The sequence below is a fragment of the Triplophysa dalaica genome, chromosome 3 (genome assembly GCF_015846415.1).
Source record: "Triplophysa dalaica isolate WHDGS20190420 chromosome 3, ASM1584641v1, whole genome shotgun sequence".
Taxonomy (NCBI): Eukaryota; Metazoa; Chordata; class Actinopteri; order Cypriniformes; family Nemacheilidae; genus Triplophysa; species Triplophysa dalaica.
Genome location: NC_079544.1, coordinates 20,766,745 through 20,780,916, shown reverse-complemented (window position 1 = coordinate 20,780,916; position 14,172 = coordinate 20,766,745). Strand labels below are relative to the sequence as shown.

The following is a 14,172-nucleotide window of genomic DNA, read 5'->3' as shown; positions in this document are numbered from 1 at the left end:
CTAAATCACCGATCAAAAACATTATATTCTTAAAGTAAATGTGTTTAATCCATTTGTTGTGTCTTCGGTCTTTACTTTCCTTCATTGCAGGATTTTACGGCAAATGAATCTAACAGTGCTGGAGCTCTTAAAAGGATGTGCCCAGTAAAATAACTTCCGTCTGCCATAACATCCAAACAATCATGTTTTCTTATCACGGCACAAGATTCGCAACACAAGCAACATGCTGGAATTAAATTGGACGGTATAGAAACAATTGTTCATAAACTAAATAAATTCACCCAATAATTGAGCTGTATAACAGAGAGAATACAGAGTAGCTCTGAGCTAGAAGTCTGCTTCACAAATCAACCCCGTTTCAGGTAAGATTCGGGTCAGTTTTTCAATTATAATATGATGTTCAGATTTGCACCCAGGGCAATTAATTGATTAAAATCTAACTAATTACAGGACACGATTGATTAATCTAAATTATGCGAGTGTGAAAAGACCACAAATGAAAATAATTAATACGATCCTATTGTACCAGTTTGGGCTTAGTGTCTTAAACAACTTAAGACTTAAACAGTCTTATAGAGTCTATAAGACTTATCAAACTGCTTCAATAACCATATCATGATCTTCCTGCTTGGTTATATGCTAAGGATAAAGACAATAATGGCAATATTACAATGATGATGATGATGATGATAATGACTCACTGGTGCAGGGCGTGTCTGGCTGTTCTCCGTCTGCTCTGTAATAGCCGTTCCTGCAGACGCAGATGGTTGCTGCTTCAGATGTGGACCTGCTGTTGGATGGACACTGAAGACATAAACCCGCCCCCTGGCTGGACTTGAATGTTCCTGGAGGACAAGCTTGAGAGAGAGAGAAAGAGAGAGATTTTTAAACTTCCATTTTATTACAATTTATATATTACACAACATAAATTTATATGCTAAACAACTTTTGACATGTTAAGAATTTTCTTAACAGAAAAGGAAAATACACTTTTCTTCAACAATTTCACAAAGAGTCCCATTTAAACACCAAATCAGTTCAAATTTTAAAAGATCATGCATTCATTTAAAATATTGATAATCAATCACAATCCTTGATTTCACAAACCTCAAGAAAACAGATACTAAATTACTATTTACTATTCTCTGAGTATTATTCTCATTTTTCTCTCAATTGGCATCTTCGCTTGACCATGTAAAAAATTCATCAATTGAGACTTCTGACAATGACTTCTCACATATTTAAATCAAAAGATAAACAATGTCATTGAAAAAGAGATGTTAAGAGAAGTGCAAAACGTTACTAATATCTCAAATAAAGAATTTAACCTCTCACAATCCATAAATGCACGAAAAAATCCCTTGTCTTTGCAATTCATAGAAACGGACAGAATTATTGTATAATGACTGCATGGTGAGTTCTTCCTACCAAGCCAGGTTCATTTTGGCACCTTAGTAGAATTAAGTACTGAAAGAAGGAATACGTAAAGAACCAACTCTGGCCAAAAACAGTGCCATGTTTTGCAAATACTCTCTGTGGTATTTTGGTTTCAGAATCACTACCGAGGATGCATATGAGGTAACACATCAAAACAGCCCGAAACTCTTTGCTCGAATCTTGTCTGATCTGCTAAAAGCACAGGCTGTTACCTAGACTCCTTTTTGCTGTTTACAGAGCCTTTAGTCGCAGGTGTGAATTTTCAGGACACCTTTTTCAGTCATACCTTCAAGGTACTGGGAACATTTTCGGTTGGGTTATTAAAAAAAGAAATGAATAAAGGTGCTGTACTGTAAGCAGATATTTATCTGATGCTTCTGGTCTAGCTGTCTGTACAGAAGTCTGGTGAATACACCAGCACACCACGCTGGGCACCATAACACAACATATGCTGGCGAAACGTCATGCAGGGCTGGGCTGAAATGTACCATGCCAGAAAAATTGGGAATCGCTTCTGCTTGCTTTTCCAGTCTGGTTTTATCTCTTTGAAGAAAGAATTGAAGTGATACCCCTTTTAGAATAATTCTGCTGAGATTCTGAACGCGTGCTGCTGTTTCAGCCACACGGCTTAAGATATTAAGACTCAGACCTGCTTGTGTGTGTGTGTCTTTGATGTGAACTGATGACACACAGAGTGGATGCTGCTGACACACAGGAGGAACATGAAACAGAGAAAGAAAGAGAGAGAGTGAGACAAACAAATATCAATCTAATCTGTGCTGCTATTATCGTGATAGCTGGCACGGCTCAAGCGACAGACCGGATTTTTGGGATGCATCAGACCTGGATCAACCTGTTCACATTTCCCCCTGTCATTTGCATCCCATCCATATGCAACACTCATAAATATGCATTATGAGTCATATGATCTATATGAGAAATGTAAGATATGCGTGTGATGACCGCATTCATCAATTATATACAAAGATAGATGAACGAAGGAGCGGCGTAAATTAATAAAAGCGAGGCGGAAGATGTGTTGCGTATGAGCGCATCTCTTTTTCCTTTAATGAGAGAGGACAAGATAATTCATCCCTCGCTCTTGCCGTATGAAGGAGTGTGACCTGCTCGGGGTGTGAAATCAAGCCTCTGTTCCTTTAAAAAAAATCAATTAGATGCTCAAAAGCTCATTAAAAGTTTAGAGGGTCGGTCCAGTTTATTAGACAGTTCTTTATTATCTATCCATCTACTCACCGATGGATTTATTCTTTTGGTCACTTAATAAATAAGAAGAGGGAAGAGAGGAGACATACCCAGGAGAGAGCGAGACATAAATAAGAGAGGATACCCAGAGGAAAGAGAGAGATAAAGCAAAGAAAAGGAGATACAAGTAGAAGAAAGAATAAATACATGAAGAAAAATTTAGGCAGGGAAGAAGAGAGGAGAAGACATACATGCTTATGATATATACGAATTTGAAAGTAAATGTAAGGGGAGGAGAGGAGAATATGCAGAGGAGATATAAACTGAAAAAGGGAGAAACAAGTAGATGACATGAGATAAACACAGATGAGATGAGATATATGCAGAGGGGGGAACTAGAACAACATTTGGTTTACAGCCCCCCCAGCAGACACACACAACATAATGTGTTGAGGTGTGGGTGTTTGACAGACAGCTTTTGACCAAGACCATATGACACTAACACACTGCCTTCAGCCTCCACAGCGCGCGCACACACACACACACACACACACACACACACACACACAGAGCATCAGGTCCCAAAGCTGCAACACTTCAACGCCTCTCTCGTCCCACCCAACATGACATTCTCACAGTAACAAACAAGTGCTGCTCATCACCACGACAACGTGTACCAGAGCCATCACCCCTGACCTCTGCGGCCCACTCACCAAAACAACAGAGAGGTGAACTTCTGTATTTAGATAGTCACGGTATACTGAGGTTATGTTTGCTGCAGTTGGACGTTCTTGTTTGAAAAGATATGCTGTGGTAAATACAATTCATTTTTTACAAAGTTCATAACAACTACATCGATTTGGTATTTTATTTTGTGAAAACAGGCTTAAATTTTAAAGAAAAAAATGCCTATTCGTTTGCAAGACAAGATAATTTCACACAAAAATGTAGGCTACTGTATATGTATGAAAGTTTCAGCGGGCAGAAAAATAAATATTCTCTGGCCCAAACTTTACTTGCGGTAGACCTCCGCAAAAATATATATAAATGATGAGTAGTTTTTTATTTAGAAGCATTAATAAACAATAAAACAATAATATACATTTATATAAATGTAAGTTAAGTAAAAAATATATATTGTAACCAAACGTAGGCCGGAAGTTAAAGAGATTCATCCAAAACTGTCCTTTTAAATCTTTATTACTTTCTTTCTTCCGCAGAACACAGTTGAAGATATTTTGAAGTTGGTAACCGAACAGCACTGGACCCCATTCAATTCTGTTGTATAGACACAAAACCAATGCAAGTAAATGGGGGCCAGTTAGCAACATTCTTCAAAACATCTTCTTCTGTGTTCTGCGAAAGAAAGTCCTACAGGTTTGAAATGACAAGAGGATGAATAAATGATGACAGAATTTTCATTTTTGAGTAAACTATCACTTTAACTTCGGGCCAGGCTCATGTGTCCGAAACTATCTAAAAAAATGTGTATAATTGTAAAGATTTTAATGAATTCATCTGCAAGTCCTAACAGGTCTTGATTCCCTCAGTGATGTTTTGCAATTATCGACATCATGTTAAATACCTGTATGGAAAGAGACCAACTGAACTTATTCTACACAATCTGTAGGGTTTAAATTGAGACGTTCGCCCTAAGTTTTCATTGTTTTTGCTGACAAATCATTTTTGCAGACTGTCACATGGTGAAAGTGGACCAACAGTATCTGCTTAAAAACTAACTGGACCTGAAAGAGGCCCCCTCAAGGCGACCATTTAAACACACACTCTCACAACCGCTAGGCAGCTGGCTTTAGGCTTCTCTTGTGGTAGTCTCCATCTCTGTAGCTGTAGGCGAGACCTGAGGAGACAGTCATGAGATCAAAGCCAATGAAGTAAAATTGACCACAGTACACACACCGTCAGCAGAAACGTACACAACACAAGCTAGTGCGCTTACACACAAACACACACGATACACCAACTTTCCACCAACTCGACAAGTTATGCTGGAGGAGATCAAACTAGTTTTACCTTACAAAAATATCACAAAATTGTCATCTCTCATTACAATACAAACTAATCTCTGTCACTGCAGCAGTAGGGCTCCAACACTCACACAAAGTTCTGTAAGAAATGTTATGCCTTGAATCAAGTAGAAAAACTTGGATTTCGGAACAACTGGCGCAACTCTCACGTTGGTCAAGTCACGCATGTGCACACACATCTGACCAACAGGAACCAGAATAAAGTTAGTACAAATGTTTGTGACGTTTTGGTTGCATTACAGAGCATCACTTTAAAGCAATTTTCCCTCTTTATTCAAACTGATGTTGAAATGCAATTCTGCAGTATTCCCCAACGCAGCATAAGACATTGTGCAACCCACTAACTTGCTTATTAAAACCCTCTTTAAAGTCGGCATGAAACGGAAGAAGCCAGACTTTTTTACGTATCGGGACGTATAACCAAGTGAACCGAACCGACCTCTGAAAATAGAAAAAAGCGGAACTTGATTTCATCCGTTGTAATGATTGGATGGTAAAAAGGTGAGAGATTTGAACGTCAGTTTGCAATCTGTCAGTCATTGCATCCCCGCCCTTGCGCCATTCCTTGTGACCAGAAGTGAAGAGGTCGTATCGAGAGGGGGAGGAGGTTAACGTTTTCGATTAAAGATTAGAAGTGCATATCGTTATTTTTTAAATATAAATAATTTGCAATAAATACCCCAGCACTGTGTAAAACAATTAGAATGATAATTTTTTTTTAACCAAGTGAACCGAACCGACCTCTGAAAATAGAAAAAATGTAGAGCGAACTTGATTTCATCCATTGTAATGATTGGATCGTAAAAAGGTGAAAGATTTGAACGTCAGTTTGCAATCTGTCAGTCATTGCATCCCCGTCCTCGCGCCATTCCTTGTGACCAGAGTTGAAGAGGTCGTTACGAGAGGGGGAGGAGGTTAACGTTTTTGAGTAAAGATTAGAAGTGCATATTGTTATTTTTTAAATATAAATAATTTGCAATAACTACCTCAGCACTGTGTAAAACAATTAGAATGATCATTTTCTTTTCATGCCGACTTTAAACGTAATGATTACTCTGCCATGAAAATAAAAAACTAGAAAAAATACAGTTTCCCATGTTTGCGTCGAGTATGTTTGGGTTTCTCACACACTTCGCTCGGAATGAGAGCAATGTGTGTTTATAACGACAGGCTGCGCTCTGTCAGAATAAGGGCGTGTGCGAACGTAATGATGTGAACTCAGTCAGATTGTATAGTGTTCCCTGAGGCTCGTGTTTACAGTTTGAAGCTACTGTTTAATATGGAGCTGATTCCGCTAGTCAAGTGTCTGCGTGCCAAAGCGCTGCTTCTTTACGCCTGTGGACCAAGCACGCATACAAACACCTCTTCCACACAAACCTGCATGTCCGCTGGCTTTTCTGACATCGCGAAATGTTAGTCTCGACGCGACATTTTCCGCTAATTGTCTCGCGCCTGTTCAGCATGACACGAATTAATTCGAGGCCTTTTCGTCAGCTCCCAGACGCTACTAGGGTCAAGGCGTCACATAAATACTGGAGAAACAGGGGATGAGAAATGAGGGAACGATGTGCAAAAAAGCTGCAAACAACAACGGAGTAAATGCACGTGGAACCGGGTGCAGTGGGGCTGGGTTTTAATTTGCCATTAGCGTTACAAACTTTTCCTAATTGACCTTGCGCGTGGCTGCAGCGTTAAGCGCATTAATTAGCGCGGGGACGTCTCTCGGCAGCGCACTGTCAAAGACGACACAAGAAAAGAAATTTCCACGGAGCCTTTGTTCAATCTCGCCGCAGAGAGAGAAGCCATGTTGCTGAATGGCTGAGAATCATCTGGCAGAAAGCCCAGCTCGCAGGCGGACTCATTCGGGTCGGACTGGGAGGGTCGGGCGTTTATTCCTCAAAAGAGCAATAAAGCCATTACTGTAGACGGATATGGGGGGGCATCACTCGTGCATGGCTGCTGAAACATCAGTCAATAAAGGGTTTTGCTTGTGCATATAGGTATTGTCAGGTAGCCAGACCTTTGAACATAAGAAAAAGTTTTGGCCACACTGCAATTTGAGGAATGTTAAAACATTACATTATATTGTACATAATTCAATTTATATACTGTTTATTTTATTATACTGTTCGCAAAACATCTTTACATACTTTTAGGCAGTGGTAACTGTAATAAAGATATATAATTATGAAAATAAAGAAAACACAGAATTGTTGTATTTTATTTTTTCAATATGATGTACATCTGAAGTTTCACAAGTTTGTTATCTTACATTTCTATTCACAGTACTAGTAAGCATGGGCGCCGTAAAGGGGTGGAAGGTTAGGACGATTCTAAGGGCCCAGGCTGATTTAGGGCCCAGAAGAGCAGACCCCCTTTTATTTTCCTATTTGTAGGTGGCCCTGAAATATTGGTTTCCACTGGGCCCAGAATTTCTGGCGGCACCCCTGCTAGTAAGTGCTGTGTATGTCACTTTTTTCATAGGATGTATAGCAATTTTCTATGTAGTTCTCCCAAAAATGAACATACTCACCGTTGTTCCAAATCCAAATAATTTGTTTTGTTCTGATGTGCACAGAAAGGTATTTGGAAGAATGCTTGTAAACAAATAGCTCTTGACTCCCACAGTAGAAAAAATGCTTTAGAAATGTCTTTTTTTCTGGCGAACACAAAAGAAGATATTTTGAAGAATGTAGGGAAGCGAACAGTTCTGGAGCACTTTATACCATTGTCATTTTTCCGACTATGGTAGTCAATGGTGGCCAAGAACTGTTTGGTTACAAGCATTTTTCCAAACATCTTTCTCTGTGTGGAGACAGAATTTTTCTTTTTGGGTGAACGGTCTCTTTAACCCTGACATAAAATGGACGGGCATCTGAAATACATTTCGTTTGAAGGCTTTTGCTTACATTGAAAGAAAATGTATAAGACGTGCATCAATTTCTATATTTTAAATAGTTATTCAGGTGCGTGGTAGTACCAGTAAAGTTTGCCTGATACACAAACGCTCATAACTGGATCTAAAAAGAGGCACTTGTGCTGTGCAATTTATACTCTAGTACCTCTATAAATGCAGTTTTCCTTCCGAAGCGAAGCACAACTTTCTTTCTAAGTGAATTTATACAAACGTAACTTCTAGAAACTGCGTAAAGCCAGACACCCTCATCAGATTACAGTTTGCCATTTTTGCGAGCAATATGCATCCGATGATCCGTCAACGGTTCGTAGGCGTGCCATCTGAAGCACAGACTAGCGTGTGTGTGCTTAGTCAGAGTCCAACGCTGCTAGCTTCATCATCCCACACACATTTCACCAGCCTCTTACAAACAAACAAACAAACCAAAGCTAAAGACTTAACGAAAATCCTGTGATTTCAGTCTCCGAGCGAATAACCCTCTTTTCTCCTGAAAGTGATGTTTTAATGAGTCCAATTCGATGTTCAAGGGAACGATTTGGGTTTTATCTGCCTTTACAGCACATGTAAATTAAAAGCAGTACAACTCTGTTACGGTTTGATTACAGTTTCAAACGCTGGCTTTCCTTTGTGCGCTCGTACGCGTGCGTTATTAAACCTTTGCGCGCTGAACTTTATGTGTTGTAATTGAAAATGGAAATGAATTCTAATGGAAATAAGCCACATGAGTTTGCATATTCATGTAATGGGACTGTAAAGTCAGGAAGGGCAGGGAACGTCACTGCCTTTTCCGCGGTCGCTCTGATTAACTTCAGTTCAAGGAATATCAAATATCTCCCGACACAAGCACTTTACAAAGTGTGTCACATCCAAACGGGCCAAACGTTCAGCCGTTCGGGAAAATATTCATCTGTAATGTTAATGAAAATCATGATCTGAATGCGTATGGCTATAAAGAGGGGTGGCAGATAAGCTAAATTAAATCTGCAGTTATCAGAATGAAGCCAACGAGAGAGAGAGAGAGAGAGGGCAATTAAAACGCTCCAAGTTGCCACTGCGGTACTGTCTGTAACTCTTACTCGATCATTATTTTAAAGAGCATCTGTCTACATCACCAATGGTTGGCAATGCATTGTCACTAATTGATAACTCTGTTTGATAAGGAAGATTTCAATTTTATGCTACAAATTACTGTTAATATAAATGGCACTAGTGTGTGGTCTGCCAAAATCCATCTAAGATTAATGTTGCGTATGCACAAAATGACCTTCGGAGAGTGTGTGCTGGAATTTTGTATCCACACCAATATTTATAGTAGGCTTTAGAATAGGGTTCACATAGTAGGGGTCAGATTGTCGCAAAATGTAGTTTGATGTGACTTATCTACACAATATCGCAGGTTTTTGTTACCGATTTACCAGATGGCTAATTTGTGTAAACTCATACAATCATATTTTTAAATTTTAGTACGATTTCCTTTATCGCCAGTGACGTAAGGTTTGAGGGTGGGGTTCATGTCAGTACAATCTTTTTGTAACCTGACCATCCAAATATGGTAAGAGGCGTTACATTTCCGTCACACTCTTGCAGTATTCGACCAATCACTACGCACTGATTAACTGGCCAATCATAGCACACCTCGCTTTATAGAGCGATGAGCTTTGTAAAAAATCTGTGCGTTTCAGTGAGGCGGGGCAAAGAAGAGATACAAAAATGCACAGTGGAAGATACAGCGTTTTTTACTTACACTGAAAAAACGTAAACTTAAAAATAAAATTGACTTCACTTAAAATCATATTTAATTGTCTTCCGAAATTAAATTATATAAAATATAGCACAATTCTTTAAGTTATTATGTACAATTATTTATTTGGTAGACACTTTTATCCAAAGCAACTTACAAGTATTAGAGCATATAAACATTTTATCTGCACGCTTAACAGTACTGTTAGTTTACAAGGCCATGCTATTAGGAGGATTATAGCTGGAGTAAGCAAGGGAGCCAGACTGAACAATTTAGACAGTTATTGATTAGTCAAATAAATGCGGAACAGGTATGTTTTGAGCTTTATTGAAAGTTGTGTATGATTCTGATTCGGGTGGAGGTTGGCAGTTCATTCCACCACAGGGGAACCGAATGAGGTGCCTTGCTGTGATGGAACAACCAGGCGTCGCTCATTTTTAGACCAAAGATGACGAGAGGGGATGTAGACCTGGAGCAGACCTTATCACTCTGATGGCCAGTGTTAGAGATTTAAACTTGATGCGGGCGGCAACTGGCAGCCACCGAAGTGACATCAGGAGGGGTGTTACATGGGTTCATTTTGGCTGATTGAAATCTAGATGTGCAGCTGCATTCTGGATATCATTGAAGTTCAAGTAAAAAACTTAAGTCAGCTTCAAAACTACATTTTTAAGATGAATTGTTGAAGAGTGTAGCTAAAATCAATCTTTGTGGCTTATTTCAAGTTTTGCCAATACTTTTTTTGATGACCTTCAAACTAGAGAGGACAATGCTGTACGCGCAGCCTATTTCACGTCATGTTCTGGCCACCGCTTTTCCAGTCGACACTGCAATCAGGCTGTTTTTTTCATCTCTGTAACTATACACAAGGCCATTGTGAACAGCAGCCATTCAGCCGGCGCTCTTTTAACACCTGCCGTGACTTCAATGTACTTTATTCAATTCATCTTTTTACTTTCTTGCTTGAATCTTCCGTTACTCTACACGCAGGTTCTTTTAGAAACAAGGTCAAGGTTCATAAGATATAACAGCACTTAAGAAAGGTGTTTTAACAACCTTTTATTGCATGCAGAAGGGAGCTTTAGAATGTATGCATGGTTTTATAATCGAAACCTTTTTGTTCACGCTAAGAATTTCCTTTATGCTTGAACAAAAACATTTGGAAAACTATGTTCTACCCAGAGCTCTACTATCTAAATTCATTGGATGGAATCTCAGGGAATAATCAAATGCAAACCCACACGCACTGTAATGTAAATGCATGGTTCGGTCATGAAAGCCTAGCATGCATAAATACTAATCTGGTTTCAATGGCTGTAATATATTCATTAAAACGTTTGTACGTAACAGAAGCCACGATGACACAGAACCTACAGGTTTGTGTTTTGCACCTGTTATGGGGTTACACTCTCCGCTGGGTGAACGCAGACGTCATCGGGTACAAAGCACTCGTTGGACCATCTGGACACTTTTTGGTCCCATGGGGCACTCTACAGTGTAAGGGTACAAATATTTACAGCAAATACACACACACACCAATCTGTCCCGTGAAACACCAACAGCTAGACTTTTTTGCAAACACACATACACACACACAGGGGACTCATTTACCAGAATGCTCTTACCGGTTAAGATCACGCTACCTGAAACGACAGCATCAAATTCAATCATACACATTCCGACACTGGATATCACACTGTGGAGAAAAATGCTGTCAATCATCTGCTGCCGTCCATCTGACAATTCTGTCAATTTATGTATTTGTATTTTCAGATTTGCCCTCTATGGTGTATGGTCTAGTGTGAGAGTGCTTGTGTGCTTACTTTTGTTTTTAAATCACACTCATTACCCGATTCAATAGCTCAGGAGAGACAGATCTTGTCATCAGGCACATTTCAGGTTCAAAGATCATGCGCTCTGTTGACCCTTGAGACAATGCCCTTAAAGAGATGACTAAACTATTTCAGCTTTCCACACAACAGAGTCAGTGTTTGTGCATGCGTGAGTGCGTGCTCACGGATGAACCCAACATCCTGAGACTGCGGTATTCCTCATCTTTGTGTAAAAGTGCAAGCTTGTGTGTCTGTCCTTGTGTCTGGTCTTGTGTGTGTTTCTTCTTCACAACAGTGTGACAGTGATGTATGGAGCTGACCAGACCAAACTGAGTTTCTCTGTCACAGTCATAGAGAATGAATTACTGTGTGTGAATGACTAGAAGCGTGGAGCTGTCATTACCTTCGGCTCTGCCTGACTTAAAATCCCCTTTCTCAGAACTAACGCACCGCTCGGCTGAGAGCAGTCATCACCTCGTAGATTCACGTCATTTAATGCACTTCATTCGTTTCCAAACGCGTCCAGGTGAAAACACGCAAACCACAGTCTCTAAATCTGTCTTTTCATCTGTCAGACAGTGGAAAGCATTAGCCCGCAGTGCCTTTATTTAGATTTACAAAAGCAAACAAGTGCACATCAGTTCAATGAAAGCCACACATTACACAGTCACATCAAAATGTCAATCTGCTTTAGGAAAGTAAGCTGTTGCTTTTCTAACAATTAATGGAATAATATCATGGGGTGACCTTATGAAAATGAAGTTAGGTTCTTGTATAGTATTTAACAGCTGTAAAAGCAGTAGAAAAAACATAGTATATTCTCTTTCAACAAAAACATTTTATTTACTTCGTAGAAATAAGACTTCGGAAAAGCATAACCCTAAAATGTATAAATGTTCTGGAATTTGGAAGTTGAAATTTTCTGTATGTGTTTGTGTGTGTTGTTTATTGTGACTAACAGGACTATCAGGACCTGGTAGAGAACCTTTTGGCCCTCAACAGGCTGTTGCTATGACAACACAGCCTGAATATCTGTCCTGAACAGCATCACGTAACCAGAACACTAAACCTTGCAGGCAGACAGCATTTACAGTTTGTTTCGTTGCGATTTTCTGTTTATTCTCCTCGTCTTATCCCACTGCATGGGTTCATGGCAACATATATAGTTCCATTTCTATGCTTTGATGCAGTAAAAATATATATATATGATCGAAAATACTAAAATGAGATCAAGTTCTTATTTTTGTTTTTCATCCTTGTGTAGATTAGGATGGTCAGTGAAAGAGATTAGTATTCCATAGGCACCCATAGGCACAGAGTTGGCAGGGTGAGACAGTTTCTGGGAACATAACTGGCTCACAAAACAATCAAATCTCATCTTGCTCTGTTTCTTTAAGCTAATATATTTGATATCACTCAGCAAAATATGCAGACAGACAATCTAAAGATAACCAGATAGACAAAAATTCTATAGATCACACTACTGCAAAATGGGTACAATTGAAAAGTAATATCAATTTGTTGTCCTGTGCTTTGGTGAAAATGTTATTCAGTGGAATTGTGAAAATACAGCAGGGCTCTTCTCTTGTTGAGCTTTTAAGACCATGGAGTAGCTAATAGACTGAATAGAGAATCATGCTGCTTCAAAAGATACAAAATAAAACATCGTCTGGCTTTCTTAATGCTTGAAGAATGAAGGCTAAAATACACACACAAATCCCACGCAGAAAGTGTTTGTTAGAGTCACAACATGTGGTAGACAAAACTGATGTGTTTAAAAATACACATTTGAAACTGACTTCAATGTGTACTTATGCTTGTTTTATGATTAGAAACCAAAAGCAACACAATTTGGATGAATTGGGCTATTAAGTTATTTTACTTATTTATAGATTAATACATTTATAACTTTTGTCTATCTATGGCCATCCTAGTTTGAAACGTAGAATTGAAAGTTAGTGTACATCATACTTTTTTTTAAGTGGGTTTAAATTATGTCAAAATTAAATTTTCTGAAAAGTCGTGCCTGATTATAATAATAATTTAAACATACACTGTTTAAAAATAAAGGTTCTTCACGCTGCCAGAGAAGAACCATTTTATCTAAATGGTTCCATAAAGAACCTTTAACATCCAAACATTCTGTTTCTGACTGAATGGTTCTTTGTGGAACCACACTGAAGAAAATGACTTTCTTTGTAATATGTTTGTCTTACCCCATTGGCAGATTTTTGGCTTGTTTTAAGTACAAATTCACTGAAATTTCATAATTTTGTTGTAAAAACAAGACTTATTCTCGTGGTTCGTTTTCGACATCAAGAATATGCATCTTGATTCAAGAATTGTTTGACATTTGTACTGGAAAACAAGGCAAAAATACTAAGTAAGAAAGTCAAAATGGTTCAACTATGGCATCGCTGTAAAGAACCTTTTAAGCATCTTTCTTTTTAAGAGTGTACTGTTGCAAATCAGTGTTTCAAAAAGGGGATTTTTATGCCATTTTTGTTTAGTTTTTTTTTTTGTGTTATGGATTGCAGCCTTAAAAACATAAAAAACTACATCTGACTTACATTTTTACATTTTACCCAGCAACAGCAGTTTTTTAGATTATATTATCTTCTCCCTCTCTTCAATAAAATCACATTAAAGTTCAAAAAGTAATACAAAGAAAAGTTGTTGCAATTACCTGTGAATGGTCATTTATAAGGAATCACAGTGAGTAGCTCCACTGTCCTTGAGAGAATCAGCATACAGATACGATCGATCGCTCCCATTTCCCCAGCCCAGTCAATGACAAGCCATCTGACCCAAACGGCTTCCAGTAATTATAGGTTACTTAGAGCAGTATTGTGAATTTTAAAGGCAGCATTTTGATGTCTGGAGTAGTAAAAATTGCTCTCTCGCAGGGTAAGGAAACTCGCCTCGGCTATTAGCTTTGTCTTGCTAGGCGTCGGTCTCTCTTTTAAGCGCCGCAGCTCATTAACCGCGCGGGAGGGT

General features: G+C 38.8%; 1 protein-coding gene across 1 annotated transcript in view; it reads right to left on the bottom strand.

Moving 5' to 3' along the window:
- The window catches only part of LOC130417379 (ephrin type-B receptor 1), a 179,417-nt gene that overhangs the window by 65,987 nt on the left and 99,258 nt on the right, over positions 1-14,172 (bottom strand). The window contains exon 4 of the mRNA XM_056742920.1: positions 702-857. Coding sequence (XP_056598898.1) covers positions 702-857 — 156 coding nt within the window. The remainder of the gene's footprint in view (positions 1-701; positions 858-14,172) is intronic.